The 25743-nt window shown below is 38.0% G+C and overlaps 4 protein-coding genes and 1 long non-coding RNA gene across 13 annotated transcripts; all 5 read right to left on the reverse strand.

The window, feature by feature from the left end:
* Window positions 1-1453: 1453 nt before the first annotated feature.
* Window positions 1454-14394, reverse strand: nej (CREB binding protein nejire). 8 transcript variants are annotated; one of them, XM_076417437.1, is made up of 23 exons: window positions 14258-14394; window positions 13354-14163; window positions 12415-12504; window positions 11865-12073; window positions 11593-11809; window positions 11358-11539; window positions 11112-11301; window positions 10803-11054; window positions 7624-9747; window positions 7275-7564; window positions 7047-7204; window positions 6879-6989; window positions 6042-6819; window positions 5821-5979; window positions 5450-5686; window positions 5017-5391; window positions 4764-4955; window positions 4479-4704; window positions 3641-3877; window positions 3213-3589; window positions 2941-3149; window positions 2584-2883; window positions 1454-2517 (listed from the first exon to the last, which is right to left on the reverse strand). In XM_076417437.1, the coding sequence occupies exons 2-23, from the start codon at window positions 13433-13435 to the stop codon at window positions 2277-2279; spliced, it is 7236 nt and encodes a 2411-aa protein (XP_076273552.1). In that variant the 5' UTR covers window positions 13436-14163; window positions 14258-14394; the 3' UTR covers window positions 1454-2276. The 8 variants fall into 8 exon arrangements, with proteins under 8 accessions (XP_076273552.1, XP_076273554.1, XP_076273551.1 ...); XM_076417439.1 differs by lacking the exon at window positions 14258-14394 and having other exon boundaries at window positions 10803-11051; window positions 13354-13940; XM_076417436.1 differs by lacking the exon at window positions 14258-14394 and having other exon boundaries at window positions 10803-11051; window positions 11112-11310; window positions 13354-13940.
* A 362-nt stretch (window positions 14395-14756) lies between these two features.
* On the reverse strand, window positions 14757-15455 carry LOC143204715 (uncharacterized). Its single transcript, XR_013007658.1, has 2 exons — window positions 15240-15455; window positions 14757-14921 (listed from the first exon to the last, which is right to left on the reverse strand). It is a non-coding gene; the product is annotated as an uncharacterized LOC143204715 (long non-coding RNA).
* A 299-nt stretch (window positions 15456-15754) lies between these two features.
* On the reverse strand, window positions 15755-16833 carry Yippee (yippee zinc finger protein). Its single transcript, XM_076417453.1, has 2 exons — window positions 16415-16833; window positions 15755-16359 (listed from the first exon to the last, which is right to left on the reverse strand). Exons 1-2 carry the CDS (start codon window positions 16613-16615, stop codon window positions 16186-16188), a joined length of 375 nt encoding a protein of 124 aa, XP_076273568.1. The 5' UTR covers window positions 16616-16833; the 3' UTR covers window positions 15755-16185.
* Window positions 16834-17444: 611 nt separating this feature from the next.
* Window positions 17445-22134, reverse strand: LOC143204464 (uncharacterized). The gene is made up of 11 exons (XM_076417011.1): window positions 21910-22134; window positions 21726-21852; window positions 21547-21653; window positions 21160-21488; window positions 20938-21085; window positions 19097-19146; window positions 18465-18654; window positions 18277-18403; window positions 18097-18203; window positions 17707-18038; window positions 17445-17652 (listed from the first exon to the last, which is right to left on the reverse strand). Exons 1-11 carry the CDS (start codon window positions 22009-22011, stop codon window positions 17505-17507), a joined length of 1767 nt encoding a protein of 588 aa, XP_076273126.1. The 5' UTR covers window positions 22012-22134; the 3' UTR covers window positions 17445-17504.
* Window positions 22060-25588, reverse strand: LOC143204713 (alcohol dehydrogenase 2). Of its 2 annotated transcripts, none has more exons than XM_076417452.1 (6): window positions 24912-25023; window positions 24724-24850; window positions 24543-24650; window positions 24156-24484; window positions 23899-24078; window positions 22060-22198 (listed from the first exon to the last, which is right to left on the reverse strand). In XM_076417452.1, exons 4-5 carry the CDS (start codon window positions 24464-24466, stop codon window positions 23928-23930), a joined length of 462 nt encoding a protein of 153 aa, XP_076273567.1. In that variant the 5' UTR covers window positions 24467-24484; window positions 24543-24650; window positions 24724-24850; window positions 24912-25023; the 3' UTR covers window positions 22060-22198; window positions 23899-23927. The 2 variants fall into 2 exon arrangements, 1 of the variants encoding a protein (XP_076273567.1); XR_013007657.1 differs by lacking the exon at window positions 22060-22198 and adding an exon at window positions 25543-25588 and having other exon boundaries at window positions 24912-25097.
* Between the last annotated feature and the right edge of the window lie 155 nt (window positions 25589-25743).

Consider the following 25743-nt stretch of genomic DNA (forward strand, 5'->3'; position numbering starts at 1 on the left):
GTATCCCAATTGATACCCAGCTCTGATGGTACTTCTTGCAAAACAAGCTAAATGGATTACAGAAGACAGAAATCAAATTGTTCTGTTAGTTCATTAATTACATGTGATGAAAGTGTTATCCTCTACACCACCACTGAATGTATCCTTTTAATTGTCCCATCCGTTTATTATGGTATTTTTTGCTTCAAACTGTAGTTCTGTAGTTCATAAGAAAACAAACCAGCTGGATTTAAGAAGACCAAAAAATCAAGTAGTTTTATTAACACTGATGTTGATTTGTTTTTTTATTATTGCCTCCCAGATTTACACTATTCCTGGTTTATTTTCTACTTCGATTTAGAACGTTTTTACAGATTTTGTGTGATGATGCTTTTAATAGTGTTAGTTACCTTTTTTCTTGTTACAATTTCGAATATATCAGTAATTCACAGACTATCTTCGTCATTGAATTTTCGCTCAATTAATTAAAATATAAACTAATAAACATATCAGAGTAGTTTTATTTAAGAAACCTTCATACTTTTCCTCATATGTCCTGAGTACTTTCAACATTTGTGTATCAATACAAGCAATAAAAAATCTTTTGATTATTCGAAAACCTGAATATTTTTTATGTCATAAATAATAAGAAAATCTAGATGTTTTGAAATCCCGAAAGTAAAGTACCATATATTTTGTTCGGACTGTCATATAGCACGATATCTTGGCGTTCGACGTCATCAAAAATTGGCTAAACCGTTACGCTTCTACTATAGAAAATATTTAAACAAAAGAATTGTGTAAAGGGTAACCACGCCAATTAACAGAAGAAAACAAAATTCGTTTTTCAATTGATTGATTTTAAAAGGGTAACAAGATTAGAAATCGCCCTTCTTGTTATATTTCAAGTCTTACTTATGTCGCAGATGAAAAGAAAATCAATAAGTTTTCGCTGTAACCTTATAAAATAGATGTAGTGAAACAGAAAAAAAACACTGTGATATTTTGGAAAATATGTAATTATAAGCATTAAATACATTAGTGATAATGGTAATTCTAATATATCTTAAACTAAAAGATATTAGTTCAATATTTCTGGGAATTCTAAAATTAAAAAAAAAAACACAACAATAATGGAGTATTCAGAATTAATTATTCGAAGTTTCTATGCGTATATTCATATTTAAAAAGTGGGAGAGGCCGAACTAAAAAGACTGATGGACACTCCCTCCTTATCAAAAAACGGCACGTCGATCGATACGAATCGTTATTACTTTCAGATCGTCCACGTCTGTTTAGCCCAGCATAGAATGGTAGTAGTTGATCTGTAGTCAACCGGTGTGACGTCAACGTTTGTGTGAACGATGAGGGGGAGGAATAGTATCTCTGTGTGCGTGTACGAGAAGGGGGGGGATAAAAAGGTGTCAGTAATAATAGTACTTTTATTCAAAGTCTCATTAGAAAAACTATACAGTAATTTTTTAAATAAGTTTTATTTCTTTTATATAATACTTAACACTAATTTATACTAATGTGTATGTATGTTCAAGTAATAAATTAGGAGGGAGTGTCGAATAAGTTTCTTTTTTTTGCTTTGAATTTTATTGCACTGGCTTGGGTAAGATTGTCGGGGGGGCCAGCACGCGCACACGTTCTCCACAGTTCTTGTGGAATGTAAACACATGAAAACAGACGATATATAAATTATAAATATATTATATAAAAACAAACAGGAGCCTGATCTCCGTCCGAAGACGGGGGCCGCCATCACATTAGCAGCCGGTTGGTCACCGGCTCTTATAATTCTATCTCTATACAGCTTCACTAAAAAAGTCACAGTAAAAAAAAATAAACGAGCAAACAGTTGCGTAGCTATGCCTCGAGTAGGCGGGGGGGTAACAATCCATAGTAAAACACAGCCTCGCAAAGCCCAAAATACTTTTAGGTATTTTTCTTCCGTCACTTAACATTTACTAAAAATTATTCACAATATATTACAGTAACTATGAAACATATGTACATGTTTTAAAATTATATTTTATGCTACAATACTATATATATTATATACATAGCTGCTCGGGGCATTATCACTTGTTCTCGTTCCGATTCCGACGTGAACTGAACTGAACCGGTTTCTTCTCTCGGCGAGAGTCGGCGCTCCCGCGGCCGGATGGCGTTATGGTGAGGTCGCGGCGCAGAGTCCCGGTGGCGTCCCCAGCTTGATCCTGACCGTCTTTCGACCGTCATTCGTTAGGAACTGTCGTCCTGTAGGAGGAAGTCAAGATGGCTCGGCACCACTAAAGTTGTTCTACGAATTTGCTGAGTTGATCCTGGGGTGTCATCGGCGGAAGCTCGTTATCCTGGTTCGGGGTGCCCGCGGGACTCGCGTGCGGGTGCAGTCCGGTCGAGTGGTTCTGTCCTAGCAGCATTTCCGAGGAGGGGAGGTCGTGGGGCGACGGCTGGGGGCCCCGCGGACTGGCCACCGCCTGGGTCCGCGGCGACGGGGATGGCCTCGACGACGGACTCGGCTGGGGACTTCTACAAAAAAATACAGGTCCCGCGTTACCAACTGTGGTCGCGTCGGTCCAGCCGGGACGGACGTACCTTATCGGCGGTGGACTCCTGACGCTCTGCATTATCTGCTGTTGTACCGACGAGATGCCCTGCCCTTGGGGCGGCCCCATCATACCCTGTGGCGAGGGCACCGGCGGGGGCGTCGGCTTCAAGCCCTGCATCTGCGGATACTGTTGATCGTTGAAGGCGTTGTTGTAGCCGATGTGAGGCGGCCGGATGCCCGGCATCCTCTGCTGATAAGTGCCCGGTTGCTGGAAGCCACCTTGTTGCTGCTGCTGCGCCGCAGCCTGTTGCTGTCGTTGGATAGCTATGAGCTGTTGATGTTTATACCTGCAAGACCGAAACACAAATGAGATTAACGTAAACGACCCTCCGCCACCGTCTTACCATTGTTGCTGAGATTGGGCCATCGGCTGACCGGGTCCGCCGGGTACTTGATTCAAGCCGGGCTGCCCTTGGTTCAGCATATTACCCTGCAGCCCTAAGCGATTCGGATGTTGCTGTTGAGCTACAGAATTCTGGCTCAGCATGTGCTGCAACTGTTGCTGCTGGAGCTGGTTGCCACCGCTACTTTGCATTTGTTGTGCTTGGATTTGCTGCGAGACGCGATAAAACGGTTCGTCAATTTCAACGTCCCTATACGGATACGAGGTACCAACCTGGCGTTGTTTGATGAAAGCTGCCATTAACTGTGGGTTAGCCTTCAATATGGAAAGGATCTGCTGTTGCTGGTCCGGACTCTGCGGCGACCGCAGGGTCTGCATCAGCTGTTGCAGGGCCTGTTTTTGGTGATGCCCTGCAGCGGCCGCTGCAGATCCTGGATTGATCATAGGTCCTGCCCCAGCAGAATTAGGACCAGCGGTAACACCTGGTCGCACAGCACCGGGCTGGCCTGTGGCGCCGGCCTGAACATTGGGTGGTGCGCCGCCCATCTGCGCAGCAGCTGGATTCATACCCTGGCCAGGTTGTCGTATGCCAGGACCTACTCCGCCGGGATATCTTTGCTGCCATTGTTCCATGGGTATAAGATTACCACCTACAACACCTTTATTAGCCGGAAAATGGGGGAGTAATTGCATCAACTTACCCTGGTTGCCTGCTAAATGACCGCTTATACCTCTAATAGGAGGTGGAGGCATGTTCTGTCCAGGTACCTGTCCGGGGACGCCTTTCCCGTATCCAACGTGCGGTGCCTGTTGACGCGCAGCTTCTTCTTGAACTTGCTTAACAACCTGAAGTACGTTAGCCGGTGGTGTTTGAGTTCCAGGCTTGAGACCAATACCAGGTTGATGCGATTGAATGCCCATCGATGGATTTGGAAGCCCTGCAAAATAAACACGGTGTATTTCAGATTATGTTTGTATATATATGTCGATATATATCATACTATTGAAAGAAAATTTAACAGAAGAAAATATGTGCCCTATGTGTGATCCCCAAAAAAAATTTCAAGACATTTAAAGGCTTTACTGTGACACCTAACTATATGAAATACTGACCAAAAATCTTTTTTAGTCTGAGGTAAAGTTTCTTCAAAACCATTTATTCCAGGGATTAAACTTGGTTTATCTTTCGCACAGTAGCGGTCCCATTCTCATAAAGAACTTTGTATCTCTTTGGAAACTACTTAATATTGCAACAAGCTTTTAAATCAGCGCAAAATTTTTGTTGATGCATGCATGAGATGGACTGATGGGTACTTCTCGCTACTGCGAAGAAAATCTTTTTGACTGGTAAAATTACAGAAAAAACTCATGAACTAGCATGAAAATAACTGAAGACTAATTCTTTCTTCTTACTCAAAGCTTTCTTCTCATGTCAGCTCAAACTAATTTTTGGAATAAATAGTTTTAAAAATAAAAAGAATCTAGTGAGTACATGAAGGAGGGATTCACTGTAGACCTGTCATAAGAATTTATCCTTACCTGAGCTCATTCCGCCAGCAGGACTTACAGCACCAGGAAGCACCTGCTGTCCGGCGCCTGCGCCCATTGGTACTCCAGGATTCGCACCTTGTATTGCATTGGCCTGAGGTGCTGTTCGTGTCATGACTGCCATTCTTCTTCGGAGCAGCTGCGCCTGTTGCAGTCGCTGTTGTAATTGTTGCTGCTTAAGCTTGTGTTTTATGTTGGGACAGAACGGCACAGGACACTGAAAGAGAATAAGACGGTGAGAAAACGATCGCACGTGTTGCGGTGAAGATCACAAACCTTCGTCTCCTGGCAATTCTTGGCGTGATAGCAGCATAAGGCAATAAGCTGTTTGCAAATCGGGCAGCCTCCGTTGGTTTTTCTCTTGCATACTTTGGTATGTTGCACGACGCGCTTCATCTTCTGGCAGCTTGGTAATCGACAATTGGCGTCTCGGCACTGGCAGGCGTGTACCAGCGATTGAATACACCTCTGCGATTAAAAAGAGAGACATCAGTGAACCTGCGAGTTGAACAGCGCTAAATATAATTACCTGTATGGACAATTTCCTGGCTTCTTGAGGATTGGCCTTGTTATTATCGCTCGGTGAGCTGGCATCATCCAATCCCAAGCCTAGTTTATCCATTTTGTGTGGATGTCCGACCTTATCGAAGCACTGAATACACAGATCAAAGTCCTCGCACAGCGTACAATGATATCTCGTCTCGACGTGGGCCTTACACTCGTTACACGTGTAGACGAACTTGTCTTGGCCTTGATTGTGCAGCTCGTAAAGCATTGACATGGTACTGTATTTGGCGCGCCTCAACGACGAAAACTCGTAATGCTTCTCGCGCGCCAGCGTCAGGAACGCGTCCCGACCATCCATAAGGTCGCAATTGATGAACTGGTCCGGGTCGTGGATAGGCTGAAAATAAACACGGTAGATTACATAAATGCTCACCGAAAATAACATCGTTCAGTACCTTTAAACTGGCGGCGGATTGAACCGAATGCAATCTGATAACGAAGAACACTTCTTTATGCTTTTCCATTGTCGCGAAGATCTTGGTGGACAAATCATTTCCAGTCTGGGGAGTATTTGACTTTTTGTTGCTATTTTTTCTTTGGTTGGCTTTAGACTTTGTGCTTTTCTTCGCTTTCTTTTGCCCTTTCTTCTTGCCATCCGGACCCACTTCGCTCTCCTCCATAGAAGAAAATATCTGTGAAAACATATATGTAACATTAATATTAAGAATATAAAATATAAGACGAATTTTCTAAAGGTATTTAATTTTCTTTGGGAAAATACTACTCCAATAATAAAAAAAACAATAATAAACAAGCAAATACTCACGGCGGCTTCAGCAGCTTCGGCTTGCTTTCTCTTCTCTTCCTCTTCCTGGTCCAATTCTTTAATACTCTCTTCCAAAACGTTGGGCCAAAAGTCTCCTTCAAAATACGGAAGATCCGCTGCTGATCTCAAATTGTCCTCCATCGCTTGTTTCAGTATATCCTGCAGAGGCAAACAAAACCGAATATTAGAAAGCATTTAATCGGGTACGGGACGCGACTTACCTTGTAGTCAAGGATGATCCTTTCGATAATACCTTTGTCAAGCATTTTCTTATACCAGTCTTGCAGTCTCTTGGGCTTTGGAATTTTCTGATCGGGAGGGTGACAGTGGAATATATAATCGTCCCCCTCGCTAGGAGGACACGCCCATATATGAGCCATAGTGTAACCTAATTGCTTCACGTAATCTAGATAACCCAGAAGAATCTCGTGATACACTGCAGTCCTATATTGCTTGGGTTTGAAGAAATGAACCGAGTCCAAGTAGGCGATGTAAACCCGACGAGTATTCGGAGACGGACATTCGCTGCCGTATTCCTGAACGTGCATGCCGAAGAAACACACGTCGACGCCATCGATCTCCTCGAAAGCGAACAGGGCCTTGGCCCGATAGGGGAAATCACCCGATAGCTCGCCGGACTCCACGAACTTGCTGCGCATGCCCGGCTTGACCTCGACCACCTTCTCGCTGCTGGACACCACGCGAATATGGACCTCCCCTGCGCCGGCCTCCTTCTTCTTGAGGAAGATGTTGACGCGGTTTTCGATGTAAATGCCGAGGTTGGTGACGGGCAAACGTTTGGCATTGAACTTGTTCTCGCGCCTCTTTTGGTTCTTCAACTTCTGGCACTCGTCGCAGGTGAATCCCTGCGGCCATATAGACTCGTGGTGTAGGACGCATATCTTGTGTAGTTTACGGCCGCAATCCGTACAATGGACAAACTCTTCCATTTCGAGATGGTCGTTCTTCATCTCCTTAAATTGGTCCTTCTTAATAGCCCTGAAAGCGAAGATGAAATTTTTGTTTATTTTCGTATCAATGAAAAACGTATGACTTACGTTTGAGCTTGCGATGGGTCATCTCCTAAGGTGACCGTATCACCTTGAATATCATTAAAACACTTCTGACAAAACGTGTACCGATCGGATCCAAGACCGTAAGCTTTCGAACTGGGAAAAAAATTGTAAAAGAATAATCTTCAAAACAATCGTGTTGTTGATGCTTACCTGTTTTGATAACTATAATATTTGGCATCCCTCGGAATTGTACATAGTTGTTTACCGTAGCAGCACAGTACTTGCGGGTTGAAAGTGTATTTTCTTCCGCAGCAGTAGCCCATCGATTGCATGACTGGGTCTATTTCCTGTTCAAATACCTCAGACAGCTGAAACCAAAAGGAAAAAAAAAACCGATCAATTAAAAATAGCGACTCATAAATCGACGGAAGCAATTACCTTGGTGCAATACCTGTAAACCCTGCTTGTTTTTCTATTATAGAGCCAGGCATTGTCGAACATTAACCAGACATCATCGACATATTCCCAAGGGTCTTGATACTGTCCCACATCCAATTTTCTCTTAATGGTCGAGAGATCCATTGGTTTTTTGACAATATCGAAATAATCAGGTATACCTAATGTTTGTGGATCCACCGGCTGTCTGAATGGAATACTTTCCGGGTCCTGTCGATATAATTTCTCTAATGTCGGCATCAACTTCTGTCTCAACTCGTCAGGCTTGAACACTAAAAATAATCAAATTATTAGCGGCAATCTATAAAAAATATATCATTATAACATTTACCTTTAATCCTCTTTCCTCCTTCTGCACCTGAAGGTTGAGCAGCATCAGTGGAAGGTTTAATATCTATAGAACTATCGGCTGCCTCGTCTTTATTAACAGGCTTATCTTCTTTGGTGGGCATGTCTTCGGTGCCCTCCATTTGTTCCGATTTTATCTCCGACTTCACATCCAACTTCATGTCATTGTTGATATTTTTCCCACCGCTGTTCATCTCGTTCTGAGTATCATGACCGTCATCGTTTTCCTGCTTCATGTCGATGGGTTCTAGCTTAATTTGATCGAGTTTGCCTTTACTGCTTTCCGATGGAGGGGGAGAATCCTCGTTATTTTCAGACGCAGCCATCAAAGCTGCCATCTGCGACGACACCGAGGATTGTCGTGGAGCGTTTAACGCGGCTCGCTCCGCAGAACTCATACCCTTCCCCAGGCTAGCCGCCGCACTTGGGGATGCTTGTATGGGCGTAGCGGGAGCCGGCGAAGGCCCCCTCGAAGAATTCACTGACTTGGGCCCTGTACTGGCCGCAAGCGGTGTCGTAACTCCCTCGCTCGTGGGTAATCTGGGAGTCCCATTTTGTTGGGCAGTGTTCAAGCTGGCTTGAGTATTTTGTTGAGGCTGTGAGGTCGGTTGCTGCTGAACGAAACTCGAAGGCGAAGGCGTTACTCTGTTATTCTTCAGGAGATCAAACTGATTTTGTTGGTTTCCGGCTGGTGAGACTTGAGGTAAACTGATGGGACCGTTGCTCGAAAACTGATTAGATGTCGACGTCGTGGTATTTCCCTGCGACAGGGGATTTCCGAACGGCGAAAGACCGGAGTTCGATGTAGTGGGACTGGGACCGGGTAAACCGACAACATTGGACTGTTGTTGAGACTGTCCCGTTTGAGAACCCGAATTTTGTACTGGAAATACCATTGGATTTCCTTGCTGGTTAATAATGCCTAAGCCTCCCATATTGTTAACAGCACCCAAAGGAGGGGAGCCTGTACGTAAAGTCTGTTGAGGCTGCACGATAGCCGACGGGACTCCTGGTCTGATGACGCAGTTCGGTCGTATTCCTTGTTGTTGTTGTTGCTGCTGTTGTTGTTGTTGCTGCTGCAGCTGCTGTTCTTTTCTTTTTTGTCTTTTCTCCTCTAGTTCCTTCTGAATCTTGTATATCTTCTCGGCTAATAAATGATAATACTCTGATCGTGAATTGGCCATCTCATACATGTCCCCCTCCACTTTCCTAGCGTATGCCACCAAATTATGCATGCGTTTATCGAGTAAGGCTTGAGGATCGGGCGTCGGAAAGATGGCCTGGACTAACTTATGAACGAGATGGTTCCTGAGATCTGCTGTCACCGATTGGTGCCATTCTTTAGTTCCAGTTACAGGAGTGGCAGTGACTTGGCCGGGTTGTAGTCCGCCGGGTAATTGACTGACCAGGCCTTGATTCGCGGCCTCCGCGCCGCTAGCCAACCCTATCATTACGTTGGTAACATTCTGTTGGAAGGTGGCCGCCTGTTGATTCAACCCTTGATTCTGTCCCAGTACATTTGGCGTGGGATCGCTTCCGAGAGGTAAAGTGACGTTGGGAGCCACTGTCTGAGGGGTAGGTGGCAAGCCTCTCAATATCCCCGTAGGACACCTATTATGGAGGTTCGGATTCGCGTTTGGTAACCGTAGAGTCGGCCTTGGCTGGGCAGTAGTGGGCAGTAAATTAGCTGGCGTGGGTCCAGCCACAGTGGAAGATAGACCTAATGTGTCGTAGGTACGTCTCATTTGGGCTTCTGAAGTATTCACTTGAGGGGGCTGCGCCGCGTTCTGCGGAGTATTGGCCGTGGTTGCGTTATTCCTATTCCTGTCCGCTTGCTTCAGTGGCAGACAGACCGGACAATCTTGGCGTATACAGTTTTTCCAGTGACTAATGATCTGTCTTGATGAACTGCAATGAGCTACCGAACACGTCTTGCCAGCATTGCAGGTCGTCATGTGATTAAGTACGTTTTTCATGGTTTTGCAGTGGGGTAATGTACAATTCCAAGATTCGCCGTTATTAGCTTGCGAAGATTCCCTCCTCTGACACTTGTGCGCGTGTAATAGAAGCACAAGCTGCTGCTGAATGAGTTTACGCTTTTCTGGGTCTGTTAAAGGAAGAAAAAATAAACAACTTTGACTAACACAGTAAAGATAAAATTGAAATTAATATTACACCGCAAAATATTGGATGAACAACAATTTATGTTTTCATTATGAACTTACGCATTCATCAGGATGATTCGGTGACTTTTACAACGCAGATTCCACCCAAAACGTAGTAAGACTGAATTTTTCCCGCCAAGAACGTATGAGAAACACCTCTTGTCAAAGCCCAAAAAAACGGTTTGTTAGAGAACCGTTGAGTTTACGTCACACTTGACAAAAGTGGGAGTGAGATAGTAGTATTCGGTGAACAAGAATGAATTCACGTTTCTTGGAATATCTTACAAATTTAAAAACATACCATTTCTATTTCGTGTTTATAATAACAATTTTGAATTTATTTTCTACTTATTGAAATAGAATTCCGGTAAAACTAAAACACCGAGTAGAAACACTGCCGCTCACGGAAACAAAGACACTCTGCGAGAGGGCACCACTAGTGGCAGTTCAAAAAGTTAGGTTATCGTCTATTTATCTATTTTAATCTGTGGTCGCCGAAATTGAAACTAAAGTGGCCATTTTAAGAGAACATTCTCTGTCAAAACTTTCCTTTTTCTTTTGATTATTTTTTATTATTGAATGAAGACATTTAGGACTAAAATGTGATAAGAAATATATCAAAATAATCTACGGAAAGACCCCAATATTTCCTTTTTACACACAGGATATTTCGAAAATATTGCATTGAATACAACATTCTAACGGACCTCTTCCCAACATTCAAAAGGTAGGCGAAAGGTTGACAACAAGGATCAATAAATGTAATTCAATATAGTTCATAACTAGAGGGCTGAGGATCTTTTCGAGGATGTAGCAGTAATTGACAACTGCTGTGTTGACGGTATATCAAAACTCATATTAAAAAAATCAGCCCTATTACATTCTAGTTAAACCGTTTCTTCCATAATTATAGGAACATTTTTACTATCAATTTCATCATTCACCAGATTCATTCAGTGATCTCTGTACAGCATATATATATGAGATAATAACTTACCCGTGGAAGGAGCAGGCGGAGCGCCAGGTTGAACAGATTGGTTTTGAGTTGCCTGTTGGGGCCCTGGCTGAGATACACTTGGCGCTCCAGACTGCGGTTGTGCTGGCGATGGTGCCGGCGGTTGCGTCTGCACAATACCACCTTCGCCGCCCATCGGTCCACCCATCGGCCCCACGGGCCCCGACGGTGGTCCCCCGAACCTCGGGCTGGTCCCGGGAATATTGATTTTTTGCTGGGGAGTTACTACCCCTACTGGTTGGGGGTAATTACTAACGTGATTAGGTACGGTTAAGTACGTTTGAAACTTACCGGGCTGCCCCCCCGGCCCCACGTTCGAGTTTGAATACGGGTACGGAGTATTTCCCGGCATACCCTGATTAATCGATGGGATCAGAATGTTTGGGTTCTGGAGACGTGTGCCGATGTGCATTCCGTGCGGCCCCGGGGCTCTCTGGTGCATATGAGGCAGCCTGTTGAGCATCGGTCCATTTTGCATGTTCTGAAAATTCTTTTATTAACAAACGATATATTGGCGAAGGCGTATAAATGACATACTTGAGAAACATTGTGGTTTCCTGGATGATGGGGCTGACCAGGCATCAAGTTGGGTGCGTTGGTCAGCTGGGGTTTGTTGCCAGCCCCGCTACTGACAACTAAACCTCCTCCTCCCATACCCCCCAGAGAACTTATATTGCTGTTAGTCATTATCATATTTCCACCAGCGGTATTATTTAAACCTAAAAATTCAATTCAGTTTCACGTCAACATTAATAATTTAAACTATCATTACCTTGAATGGAACTCATAACTTGTGCAGTGCTTCCATTATTCGCAACTGACTGTAAACCAGAATTGTTTGATATACTGGAAGGTAGACTGCCCAAATTCATCTGATCCACAACACCACTTTTTGCTACTGAAACGTTAGGTGGCGATTGTAAATTTGGACTCTTGCTACCCAGTTGACCTCCCGTTAGCAAGGCATTAGCCACAAGATTTTTGTTACCCTAAGGAAAATTACCAATTAAATACAGTGATAAATAAAGATCTATCAGACATTACCTGTTGTAACATATGGGTTATTTGCATTTGTCTCAGATTGGCAGCATCTGGAGTATCAATGCCATTCTGCAATCCACCTGGTCCAGGCCCCTGCGCTGGAGGTTTAGCATTGTTCATGCTGTCACCAGGTATACCCCATGAAGATGATGAAATTAATTCATCAGGGAGGTCGTTTTCCAGAACCATCATATCCACATTGGATAGGACATCTAGGAACAAAAGGTGTATTAAGGGTTCCACATCAACAATTTTAAAAGTATAACACTTAAACCACCACCAAAATATTACAGTTAAAAAAAGGCTTATATATAAAAATATAAAGCAATATATATTATTCTCATAAATTAACACCTCTAAGAATTTATATTGCTGAATGTTCAATAGCCAGATTATTTTAAAATATTAAATGTTAGTGTATAAAGCCATAATAAAATAAGATTCTTATAAAATTATGAGTTCACAGCGGTTAGTTCAACTTATCGTTCTAAATAGTCATATTTGAGGTTAGTAAGGTTATTGCTAAAGTAACAGTAATATAGACAGTATTTACTTTGAGTTTGGAAGTTCCACTGGTTCCTAGGATTGTACACACCACCACCTTGATTTGACTGTATGGATTCCAACCCATAGTTGTTGAAAGCTAGTTAAGTATAGTACATGTTTTAAAGATGTATAATTTCAATTTGGTTTTTTTCTTTTTTGATATCCGAGCATCAGTTTTCAAGTGAAAAATTATTTACAACAAACTGGTCCTTTAGGAAACCAAATATACGAAACAATTTATAAACAACAGTGTTTTTGAAATGATGAATATTTCAAAGTGTATAAGATACAGAGTCGACTAATAAACAAAAATAATAACTCACGGAACTTTTTTCATAGAAAACTGTATTTCCTATGAGCACCAGGGATCCAGAAAAAAATAAGTTATATACATGTATAACCTTCAATTTTGATTAGAAATAAAACTTTGTATCACAATAAACTAAAGAGTTCGAATTTTAACTTTTAAAATCACGTCAAATGTGACATTAACAAACTTTTAACAGGTGTCCTGTTGTAAGGTGGCAAAAATGTCATAACAAACATTATTTAATCAAGTTCGTTTGAATAGACAGTCTTTTATCAAGAGTGTATTAAATAAAAATAGTAAAAAGAAATAACAAAAAAAGTATCTACAAATCCTACGCGTATAGTTAAATGTAAATCCTTTTGTTAGAAATGTCGGTAAGTGTTTACAAAATAGTAAAACTAAAATTATTTGCAGATACTAAAATGTAGGTTATTAAGTATAAAGCTTGGTTAAAAGCATTAACATTATTTATAAAACGTTTTTCTGCATAAAAGACCTACAATTTTAAATCGAAACAGCTGTTTATAGATTTTTGTTGGTGAAATGTTTTTACTTGTCAAACTACAGAAACGCCTCTCCCGCGTTCAACCAGGACATGCTCGTCGCAAAATAAACACACAAGAAAACCAAACTTACCCGAAGAATCCGATGGTCCTGGAAAAGCATCCAATTTCGGCCTTTTGGGGTTTGGAGGTCCATCGACAAGATGATCGGCCATATCGACGTTCTGCAGTCTTCTACTTTACAAGCCAAAGCCGAAGCTCTGGCTCAGAACTGCGGCGACCAATCTAACTTCACCAGGTTTACTTAAAATTTAAGTACGAAAACATAATTTTTTCGACGGTATATTTTAAAACGGCGCGAAATAGTCGATGTAATGAGTGTCCGATAGTCGATGCATCTCACAAGGCACATATTAATCAAGCCAAAGTCAACCATCGGCCATCATGAACTTCGACTGGTCCGGCGACCGACTACACTTCGCGATTGCCTATCATCCTCTACCAGCACAAAACGATCTCGATACAATTATAGAGAAAATACACAATTTAGATCAGTTTTTTCACAAACTAGAGTCAAATTATTACACAATACACACTTAAGACGCTATTTTTATCCAAAAATGCTGCTTTTAATAACAGACAACTAGAACACGATATGATTTCGTGTAAAATTGAACGCGACCTCAAACACGCAAAATGGCGGCCTGGTGGAACTTTTTCTACGCTTGTCAGATATAGCTGTCTTAATAAATTCCTCCGATATTCTCATTGGACGAAGAGTTGCACGTGATAAATTCTCAAACTTCTATTGGTCCAATAACCCCGGAAGGTACGCTCTGACGTATGTCCGTCGTCATAAACGACGTATCAAACGAACCGACATGCCACCACCCGAACACGACGGAAATTGCCGAACACAGGTTTCTATAATTTAGAAGATTTTCTGAAATAGTTTAACAAAAATTATTTGATGTCTACGAAACTAACAAAGGGATTACTTTTAAACCGTTTTAATATTAAATATGAATATTATTTACCTGTTTTTCTGTATTAATCATCGGAATTGTAAAGACAAATTATTCCCCCTTGCGGCCAGTCTTCGAAGTTAAAAAGATCAAATGAATATCTTTGTTTCTGATGCAAATCAGCCTTTCTTATATTGCATACAAAGTTTATAAACTCCCAGTATAAAAATGGTATTGTGATTATTTATTTTTTCTCACTTTCATCCTCCAAATTATCGCGAAATACAAAATATTTACAATCAAAGCTTTTTAAATGTAAATTTCCCCCGTAAATTCAAAAATTAACGAAACTTTCACTTATATTTACTTGAATAGTGTCAAAATACCTATTAATCTATTAAGTAGATTTACAGAAAAATAAAAAAGCGATATCATTCATATCAAAATTATCTTTATAAAATATATTTTGATATACATTTTCATAGGCAGTAAACTATATATGATATCCTTTTGTTTTTTGTTTGGAATAAATATGTATGTTTTAAGCTTGGGTATCAAATAAAAAATAATATTACTTTACTCATTATTTATTCATTACAAAGAATGTCCATACAAGTAATGTAAACTGTACAAAATTCTTAATTATATTTGGGATCACAATAGGTTATAAAGCCTTTATACAGCTTTTATAAATTTTATCCATCCTTTTAAGCAATATTCCTCAATAAAATTGGCACTGAAATTAGACAATAAAATTTATTGCAATATTTACTAAATATATATAATGCCAATATTTACTATTTAATAATACCAAATAAATCAATAAAAAATAGGTAAACAATAAAATAAACAAAATAAAATATATATTATAAAATATATATATAAATTAAGGTTAATAAATACAAGTAACAAAATAAATAAAATAAAACTGTTATCGGAACAATATATCAATATCAAGTATTATTGAAATAATAGTATTATATTTGCGAATTTACTAGAAAAAGTTTTTTGTTTATTTTGGGAGTATAGATAACCAGAACATGAGGTAACTTACAAGCTCTTATAACACCAATAAATGCTCCAAAAATAAATAAATTCGCAATTACTGCGTCCCTGGACCTTTTCCTTTCTTCGTCAAGATCTCTAGGAGGAAATCCCCCCTGTACTCGTCTCATTTCTTAGCAATTTATCCTGCTAAAAACGGATTGCTCCTCTAGAAATGACTTAGACTCACTTTTAAGGTTATACGTGACATCTTCTACAGTATTTTTTTTAGAAGTACAAATAAATTATTTTCTTCTAAAGGGAAATAATATTTCCTAAAATCTTTATTTTACATTTATTAATTTGTAATATATCTCAATAATGACTATAGTTTGGAATATTGGCGAAAATGAATTTAAGGACTGCATTGTTTACGTTGTTGATTTCTACGCGTAACGATACATTTGAACTTTATGAACAAAATCTGATTTTTATGCTAAAATTGGGGATTATTTGAAATTATTTAAGAATAAGTTTAAAACTGCTTCATGTGATTTTGTACGCGAAATTTAATAAATACTAGTGTTGTATGGAAACCTTTTATTCATAAAAGTTACCAAAATAAAAACATACAAAAATGAGATATACCTACGTGATTGTTCATATAACAGATCTTTATATTAACTTCATACTTCTGCCAAATTTCTCATGTTATAACACTTTGAAATTGTGTTATACCATTGAAAAAAGTGAGGCATCTATTATTACCGTTTTACATTTGGCTATACAGTATTAGTTTTGTGGATTAAATACTTTTACAATCAGTATAATATTACAGGTATATACACCAGTTACTTTAATTTAATCATACTTAAATAGTTTCTCACAAAATGAGTGTTTTAATGCAATAACTTAAATAACATGCCCGAATATTCATATTTTTCAAAACTTGATTGCTTATAGGTCCATTTGAAAACAATAATATATATATTGTTTTTAAACACTAATAGTACACTTTAATTATCTTCTCCTCTATTATAATAAAGTCTGTCACCAGTACCATCACTTTCAGTTACTAAAGCCCTTTCTAATATTACTCTACCTTCCTTATATTTCTGACTGTCTTCTGTTGCAAATTCATACATCCAGCCCAGTTTGGAATCACATGATTTACAAGAAACATCTCTTACCTGGAAATATTATTATGCATTATTGCCTAATAGGGATCTGGAAATTTCTTTTTACCATGTGTCGTCCTGTCAGCATAACTCGATCTTGGACTTCACTATAAGTTAAGTTTACTACTTTGTTAAAAAGGAATGCCCGACCTGTAGCACCCGTGAAGCGGGTGCTTATCAGTTCTGATCTGTTGGTTAAATTTGTTTCGCATCGGGCGCAGGAAAATACCCTACTACCACCCATATGTTCCAAGAATACTCTCCCCATGTTTTGGAGGCTTGTGATAACTAATACCTCGCACTAATTATTCAATTAACAAAATACTGCTTTGTCCTACAAAATATACAGTTAGCGTTGCAAGTTCAATAGTTATTTATAAAATGTGCTTAATAACGCAGTAACGACAATACTAAACAACAAAAAGATAGCCTGCTTGTTGATAGGCATCTGTCAGTATCATCTGGTATTTGTTTTCTTGCCATAAATAGTAAGAGATAGCATCAAGACGCGTCTATCTTTATTTAAATATCCCGTAAACATAATTCCTTAATATTAATATTATATGTTGATAATATTTATAGTACCATATTTATAAACAAAAAGATTTTTTAAACGGAAAGGGGCATTTTTAAGACAAGATTATACAACGATTTGGCGAATGCGCCGGTGGTTTTTAATAATGCAGTTTAAATTATTTATCGAATGGATAATCGAATTTATTTTAGTTATATTAAAATAATAAAGAATAATAGACAATACGAACTACATAACTTAAATTGTATTAATAAGCTGCAATTTGTCCGTACTTAGAAGTATTATTTCCTAACCTATCTTTACAAATAACATTGACATGAACTTAGAAATTATTAAAATTATTATATGAATACAATTCACAGTTTCTATTCATTTCATTTCTATTTTTAATTATTTATTTATTAGTTATAAGGAACATATAACGTTATTTTTAACATTTGTTCTTGACCAATAAACCGAATAGATAAATAATCCAGAAGGCTCTTTACGCTAATGTTTTTCGATCACTGGTGTTATTAATAGTACATACTAAAAGAATTTTAAAAATAAAAATAATTTATAATGTTATAATTGTTATTATTAGATAGCTATATAGAAGACACTAAAAATACATGTTTTATTACTAGGTTTGATCAAGGTAGACCTTCTCCATTCGTTGATAATTTGGTATTTCGTATTTGTATGGGGCAGAATTGTCTTCAACGATCCACATGGTGCCAGAGGGTGCTTTTTTAATGATCTGAATCATTCTGTTAGCCATTTGTTCGGGTCTACGATATAAACAACTTTAAATCAATTTTATGGTTTATAATGTTCGTACTTACGTCTGACTTGGGCAGTCCTGCATATTTTCGTTCAGGCATCTCTCGTAATCGGGTCCTAAATTTCTTCCTGGCATGCATTGGATGAGGGGAGTGTCAGTCACTCCCGGACAAACGCCTACTACGCGTACTTTCGTCCTGTTGTAGTGGTAGGAATCGCCCCAAGAAAGCGTCATGCCGTGTACGGCGAATTTAGTACCGGTATAAATCGGAATAAAAGGAAACGGGGCCACTCCGGCTATAGACGATATGTTGACGATAAGTCCTTCTGGCCCCGACTTGTACTGAGGTATGTATTTGTCCAGCCCCAGGATCATACCATACGCTACACCATTCTTCAACAAAATTGTTAGCGTATACATACAATCAAGTCATACATTGCTTAATATTTACCACGTTGATGGCGATTTCTTTCTCGTACACGTGATCGTTCAATATTCCAGCATTGTTGATCAGGATATCTATGTTTTGGAATTTCTCAATTGTTTTTACAAAAGCCTCTGAAAAAATCGTATTCCATCAAGACATCTATGCTCTGGTCGGATTCGATTGTTCGAGAACAAAATCGCCTACCTTCAAAATCAGATTTCCGTTGTACATCGCAATAAACAAAAATCGCCTTGTTTGTACCAAATGTTTTCTGGATATGCTCCAGTGCTTTAGCCGCCGCAACTTTATCAATGTCAGCCAGAGTCACTCCCTAATCCATTTCAAAATCGTAAAAAACGCATCCGGTAGAATAAAATCAAACTTATACGTACCCGAGCTCCCTCTTCCAGTAATTTAACGGCATAGCGAAAACCCAATCCTGAAGCTCCCCCGGTAATTATGGCTACCTTGTTTGCAACGTCGAACAGCGGCATTTTCTCTAAACTAGATTTTGAACGGGCTCCGATGATATTTATATAAGAAGTTCGGATTAATTCGTAGAAGGTTATCATAGTGTTAAAACTGTGAATAAATAATTTTAAAAATAATCTATTGCATTATTGGTTTACCATTAATATATACATCGACTATAAGTGTTCTAATGTACCCCCCCCTTGACTAGGAGACTTTTTCTTTAATATTGGACATATTTAGGATCAAGCAGCATTTTTCAGATATAAATTTCCAAGAACTAAATTTTTTCTATCTGACGCATGATGTTTAGCACAATATATTTTACTATTTTTCAATTTTCGGGTGTAAATAATAAGAAAATTATTATAAATCATTAATGATAAACAAATAATTGACCTGACATTATACATCATCATTAATTATACATATTACACATATATTATTGATTTATTGCATTTTTGTACATTGTTAATATTAAATTAGATTTTTTATTATATATATTTTAAAGTCTCCTTTTTACCAACTAGAATTTATCTGGACTAAGACCTACTGTTTAAACGTGGACTCCGAACCACGGTCCTTGGCATTAAGCCGACATTTACCGACTGGCGAGTGACCAACTTAGAAATCATCCCAGAAGACGTCCGGTCTTACCCAGCCTGGTTACTGACTGGCCTGACTGGGATCATTTCCCTTGTCGAATTTTGGCACTCTTGCCTAGGACGATCACAAAAATTAAACAATCACAAACTAAAATTTACGACCATGCCCCAGCAGGATTCGAACCCGCGACTACCGCAACAGTAGGAAGACCTTTCTGTCGCCTTTATCACTGTGTCAGCCAAGTCAATGAATCAACATAGATTTTAAAATTAAGAGGTAAATTACTTTATAGGGTCCGACTCCTTCGCCATTTCAACATGAATGCATAGATACATGAAGTTATTTTATTAAAAACAACACTTCAAGTAATGCGAATAAATTATTATATTATATATTATATTATATTATATTATATTATATTATATTATATTATATTATATTATATTTTATTATTAATCACCTCGTGGGCAATTAGTATTATTATATGATATCAGTTATATAATATAATATAACTATCCTTCAGTAAGTGATCTATTGTACAACTTATAATCTAAATCTTATTTTAGGTACTATTCTAACTTCTAGCTTATTTTAGAGATTGTTAAATGTCACTCTATGTGTCTATTAATTAGTTTGTATGGCAGTTTGCGTTTGAGCCTACGCACTATACTGTCATAGCGCACATTTAACTGTTTGGCGAGTGCATTGGGATGCACTAATAGTTTTTCAGAGTACTTCGCACTAACACTCCTACAGACCCTTTATGGCTTCTATGGGCTTCTACTTTGCTACACTTTATTCTGGAACCTTTGGAGGATATCTATGTTAGGTTTGCTAGAAGTACCCCACAGTTCAATATCATAGGTCCAAATGGGCCTAAGTATTGACTTATACAGCAAAACCTTGTTATCTAATGATAATTTAGATTTACGCCCTATCAGCCACTACATTTGGTTTAGTTTAAGCCCAAGCTATTTGCGCTTTGTAACTATATGTCTTTTTCCATGTCAAACGTCGATGGAAATGCATTCCCAGATATTTAACGTTGTCTGCTTGCGGAAGTTCATGATTATTCAATTCAGTTTTACTGAGGGACATGTTCTTCTACAAAGGGTGAATGTCATATGCGTAGATTTTGTCCCATTTGCTTTGATATGCCACATTTTCAACCACAATTCGACTTCGTTAAGATGAAGTTGGAGGTTTCTTGTGATTAATATTGGACCCTTGTGTGATGATAATACCGCTGTATCGTCAGCATATGTTGCAACAGTAGCGTTTTTTGAGGTCCGTAGGTCAGCTGTATACAATATGTTGTCAATTTTAATGGGTGGGGATTATGTTGTTGATGTATGTTATGTTGTTCGGTATATGTTGTTGAGGTTTTTTATTTTTTTTTGTTACTTTCCAGAGAGAATATTCCGTTGCACCAGTAGGCGTTAAGTTTTTTAAACGGTTTTGAATTCCTTGATTTGGTTCCTTATTTATTAGAACTTTCTGCTCTTTTGTGGCCTTGAAGAAATTATTAAGGGACATAATTGCTATTATTTTTGCCATAAAATGACAGATACAAACTTACAATGTATGTCTTGGTATTAACAAAACTAATCAATGATATATGTACCGTGGTATGGCTTCAATTAATAAGTATTACATGAGATACGAGACTCTAAATCCATCTGTTAGTAAAATCCGACATTATATAGACCTTTTATTTGTATTATCTACATATTATCTACAGTTATAAGTTTATTGTCAGATAGAAAAATCAAAACACTGAATATTTTATTGAACTTGATCCAGAGAAACCTTTTCGATGTTCTGATAGTTTGGCAGTTCGAACTTCCAAGGTTCCATGTTAGCTTTAACTACCCACATGGTACCGGAGGGTGCTTTCTTGATGACCTCCATGGTTCTGTTTGCCATCTGTTCAGGCCTACAATTAAATTACGATTTTAAGATCAAATTCATGTTGTCTTTAACTGTCTGGCGATATACATCCGTACTTACGTCTGACTTGGATGCAGCTTCAATCCTTCCACCATATACGCTTCGTAGTCCGGACCCAAAGCCCCCGCGAAGTTCCTTAGAAGTGGAGTTTCGGTGGCTCCAGGACATACACCAACTACGCGAACTTTCGTCCTGTTGTAGTGGAACACATCTCCCCAGGCAAGGGTCATGCCGTGTATAGCGAACTTGGTGCCGGTATAAATCGGAATAAAGGGGATCGAGTTGATTCCAGCTACAGAGGATACGTTAACGATAAGTCCCTCCGAACCTGATCTGTATTTCGGTATATATTTATCCACTCCCAGGACCATACCGTGCGCTACCCCAACCTATGACAAAAATGTTCGCTCTAAAATGTCATCGAATCACCAATTAATCAATACTTGCAACATTGACCCCAATCTCCTTTTCATAACAGCGATCATCGAATATTCCAGCGTTATTGATCAAGATATCTATGTTCTGGAACGATTCGATTGTTTTGATAAAAGCGTCTGAAAATCAAAAGTAAACCAAAGGTATCTAGATTTCGAAATAATTCGATTGTTTCAACTGAAATATCTTACTTTCAAAATCAGATTTGTGCTGTATATTGCAGTACACAAAGATTGCCTTGTTTGGACCAAATTTCGCCTCGATATCCCGAACGGCTTTCGTCCCGGCGACTTTATTGATATCTGCTAGAGTAACTCCCTGAAATATAGATTATATGAGGTAAAAAACAGACAAATAGGATCAAAATATACTCACACGTGCCCCTTCTTCCAGTAATTTAACGGCACATTGAAGACCCATGCCGGAAGCGGCCCCTGTTACCAAAGCTATTTTATTTACGATATCGAATTGCGCCATTCCTTTCTGCTAGATGTTGGCCCGTTCAGTTATTTATAAAAATGATGTTGGTTAAGTCCGAATAAGTTATCACAATGTCAAAATTGATGTTGGCTAATTTATTGATAAGTGTTGATGTAGTAAGTTTTCATTAAATATACATGAACCAGGGTTAGTCGTTCCCCTTGATTCAAGAGCTTGTTTTTAACTAAAAGGTAATAGATTTTTTAAGCGTGTTTATATGTTTCTAGATCTTGCGTTTCTAGGTTGCGTGTAATATTTTAAGTAATTTAAATATATTGTAATTTATAAGTTTCAAGTAATATTTTATATTCGTTTATCCAGGTAAGTAATAAGTGGAAATCTGAGTGGAAATGAAACAGTCCTAATATACAATTTAACAATATTTATATTTTTAATTGCCTTTACCCAACGATAATAATTATATAACCCAATTATTGTTTAGTCATACCGATAAGTCATACACATTATGAATATACCACAGTTTAAACATAAAAGGACTTATTATCTTAAGTGATTACCAGTCACCTCCGCCATTTTATTAATAACAGAAAATAGTAAATTTTCTTCGATTTTTTTAAAATTTATTTAAGAAGCCCGTAGAATTTCTAAATTTTAAGCAAATACTACAGAAGAAATAGTTATTAACAGACAAAGCGTTGCGGAGACGAGTTGTAACAATATAGTAATAAAAACATTTTAAAATTATAGAAATTTATTTTATTCCCAACATTGACTAAGAATATTTTATAGTTGTTTTAATGAAATTAAATGACTATAAAAATAAAAGATTATTATCAACTTTTAATGATCTTTCATGACATTTGCCATTTAGAAGAAAACAATTATTTTAATCATAACAACGTTGGCTATATATTTCGACATAATATATTAGTATGATTTATTTATTTTACTTTATATGTATTCAAGTTATGTAGAGTAAGGCAATATTCGATCGAGATGTTTTCACTACGTTAAATAATCAAGGTTGCAGTTGAGGACAGAAAAACAGTAATTATGTAAAGAATCTATATCTGGGTTTATTTTTTACATAATGTTATACTTGTCTTCGCTTAGGAAAATGTGTGGACATCAAATTAAGAAATATAACACCGTAATATCAAGCCGGTACTCGAGATAAAGACCAAGCAGGAGACGCCAGGAATTCCTATTTTAATGTAATTGAAGGTTCCTAATTTTGATAACACACCTGTTTGTTATCAAAATTGAAAATTTTCTTGAACATGAAAACACTGGACAGTTCAGTGAAGTTATAGCTATTCTTTTTAATCTATATAACAGAATAGTCTGGATAAGTGTTTACCTTCGAGATATTTCTGAAGAAGATATAGCAGGAATAAAATGCAATTTTGTTGATCCATCAAAATATCGAAATAGTCCGTCTGAGCTTGCAATGTTGCCATATTGTATAAATTTTATTAATATTATTTGATTTTAAGGAACCACCAAAATATTTTTTTATATGCGATTATATGTTTTATATGAAATATGTTTTATGCGAAAAATATTAAATGTAATCTGATGTCTGATTAAACAAAATTTTAGAATAACTTCTTCCTAATGTGTGGTGTCCATTAATATTCTAACAACTTCATTTTAACCTAGTTCTTAATTCATAGGTTAGTTGATCTTTGTTAGCATACAGAATAAATTAAACGTATCTACTATTTGTATTCAGAACTCCAGCAAAGGGTTTCGAAACTTGGTTCAAGCCTTCGAATAAACGGATATTAAGAAGTGTCAGATATGGTATATATGGAAGATCATGACTGTGGAACTACTTGGTTAATATTAGGTGTTATTTGACGTAATACAAAAATGAATATTATAAATCTTTTTTGTCACATGACGTACAAAACTACTTACAAAGTACAAAATACTGTAAAATGAAGGATTTATTGATCTTCGTCAAGATAGACCCTTTCCATTTTTTGGTAGTTCGGCAATAAGAACTTGAACGGTAGGGAATTACCTTCGATGATCCACATGGTGCCAGAGGGTGCATTTTTAATGATCTGTATCATTCTGTTAGCCATGTGCTCAGGTCTGTAATCAATTTACGATTTTCAATTGAAGTGTATCTTGTTATTCTTAAATGTCTAGTGAATTGTATTAAGACTTACGCCTGTATTGGGTAGTTCGTCAAATTTTTCAAGCATTCCTGGTATACGGAGCCCAGGTTCCTTCCTGACATGAGCTGGATGAGGGGAGTGTCGGTCATTCCCGGACAAACGCCTACTACGCGCACTTTCGTTCTGTTGTAGTGGTAGGAATCGTCCCAAGAAAGCGTCATGCCGTGGACGGCGAATTTAGTACCGACATAAATCGGGATCATAGCCATTGGGGACACTCCGGCTATGGACGATATGTTAACGATGAGACCCTCTGGGCCCGACTTGTACTGGGGTATGTATTTGTCCAGTCCTAGGATCATGCCATAGGCTACCCCATTCTGCAACAAAAACGTTCGAGTTTAAACCCAATCAAATTACCCATCACTTAATTCTTACGACGTTGATGGCAATTTCCTTCTCGTAGACATGATCGTTCAATATTCCAGCATTGTTGATTAGGATATCTATATTCTGGAATTTCTGGAATTGCTTTTACAAAAGCCTCTGAAAAAATCGTATTCCATCAAGACATCTATGCTCTGGTCGGATTCGATTGTTCGAGAACAAAATCGCATACCTTCAAGATCAGATTTCCGTTGTACGTCGCAATAAACAAAAATCGCCTTGTTTATACCAAATGCTTTCTGGATATGCTCCAGTGCTTCAGCCGCCGCAACTTTATCAATGTCAGCTAGAGTCACTCCCTAATCCATTTCAAAATCGTAAAAAACGCATCCGGTAGAATAAAATCAAACTTATACGTACCCGAGCTCCCTCTTCCAGTAATTTAACGGCATAGCGAAAACCCAATCCCGAAGCTGCCCCGGTAATTAGAGCTACCTTGTTTACAACGTCGAACAGCGGCATTTTCTCTAAACTATTGAACGGGCTCCGATGATATTTATATAAGAAGTTCGGGTTAATTCGTAGAAGGTTATCATAGTGTTAAAACTGTGAATAAATAATTTTAAAAATAATCTATTGCATTATTGGTTTACCATTAATATATACATCGACAATAAGTGTTCTAATGTACCCCCCCCCCCTTGACTAGGAGACTATTTCTTTAATATTGGACATATTTAGGATCAAGCAGCATTTTTCAGATATACATTTCCAAGAACTAAATTTTTTCTATCTGACGCATGATGTTTACCAAAAGATATTTTACTATTTTTCAATTTTCGGGTGTAAATAATAAGAAAATTATTATAAATCATTAATGATAAACAAATAATTGACCTGACATTATACATCATCATTAATTATACATATTACAGATATATTATTGATTTATTGCAGTTTAGTACATTGTTAATATTAAATTAGATTTTTTATTATATATATTCTAAAGTCTATTTTTTACCAACTAGAATTTATCTGGACTAAGACCTACTGTTTAAACGTGGACTCCGAACCACGGTCCTCGGCATTAAGCCGACATTTACCGACTGGCGAGTGACCAACTTAGAAATCATCCCAGAAGAGGTCCGGTCTTACCCAGCCTGGTTACTGATTGACGTGACTGGGATCATTTCCCTTGTCGAATTTTGGCACTCTTGCCTAGGACGATCACAAAAATTAAACAATCACAAAC

Source organism: Rhynchophorus ferrugineus, unplaced genomic scaffold (assembly GCF_030347505.1).
Source record: "Rhynchophorus ferrugineus isolate W39M unplaced genomic scaffold, kcgeb_rfMv2 rfM11, whole genome shotgun sequence".
NCBI lineage: Eukaryota > Metazoa > Arthropoda > Insecta > Coleoptera > Curculionidae > Rhynchophorus > Rhynchophorus ferrugineus.

What these genes read in the sequence shown, in the direction of transcription:
- nej (XM_076417434.1), bottom strand. Translation starts at nt 13,435, where the DNA reads ATGGCCGATCATCTTGTCGATGGACCTCCAAACCCCAAAAGGCCGAAA. An exon ending in CTTTCATCAAACAACGCCAG is followed by an intron (nt 3,150 to 3,212) that starts GTTGGTACCTCG and finishes CGCGTCTCGCAG; the next exon opens with CAAATCCAAGCACAACAAAT. An exon ending in GCCCAATCTCAGCAACAATG is followed by an intron (nt 2,884 to 2,940) that starts GTAAGACGGTGG and finishes TCGGTCTTGCAG; the next exon opens with GTATAAACATCAACAGCTCA.
- Yippee (XM_076417453.1), bottom strand. Translation starts at nt 16,615, where the DNA reads ATGGGGAGAGTATTCTTGGAACATATGGGTGGTAGTAGGGTATTTTCC. An exon ending in TGCTGACAGGACGACACATG is followed by an intron (nt 16,360 to 16,414) that starts GTAAAAAGAAAT and finishes TAATATTTCCAG; the next exon opens with GTAAGAGATGTTTCTTGTAA.
- LOC143204464 (XM_076417011.1), bottom strand. Translation starts at nt 22,011, where the DNA reads ATGGCGCAATTCGATATCGTAAATAAAATAGCTTTGGTAACAGGGGCC. An exon ending in TCGGAGTCCACGTTTAAACA is followed by an intron (nt 18,655 to 19,096) that starts GTAGGTCTTAGT and finishes ATTTATTCACAG; the next exon opens with TTTTAACACTATGATAACCT. An exon ending in TACTGGAAGAGGGAGCTCGG is followed by an intron (nt 18,404 to 18,464) that starts GTACGTATAAGT and finishes GAAATGGATTAG; the next exon opens with GGAGTGACTCTGGCTGACAT.
- LOC143204713 (XM_076417452.1), bottom strand. Translation starts at nt 24,466, where the DNA reads ATGATCCTAGGACTGGACAAATACATACCCCAGTACAAGTCGGGCCCA. An exon ending in ACGAACTACCCAATACAGGC is followed by an intron (nt 24,079 to 24,155) that starts GTAAGTCTTAAT and finishes AATTGATTACAG; the next exon opens with ACCTGAGCACATGGCTAACA.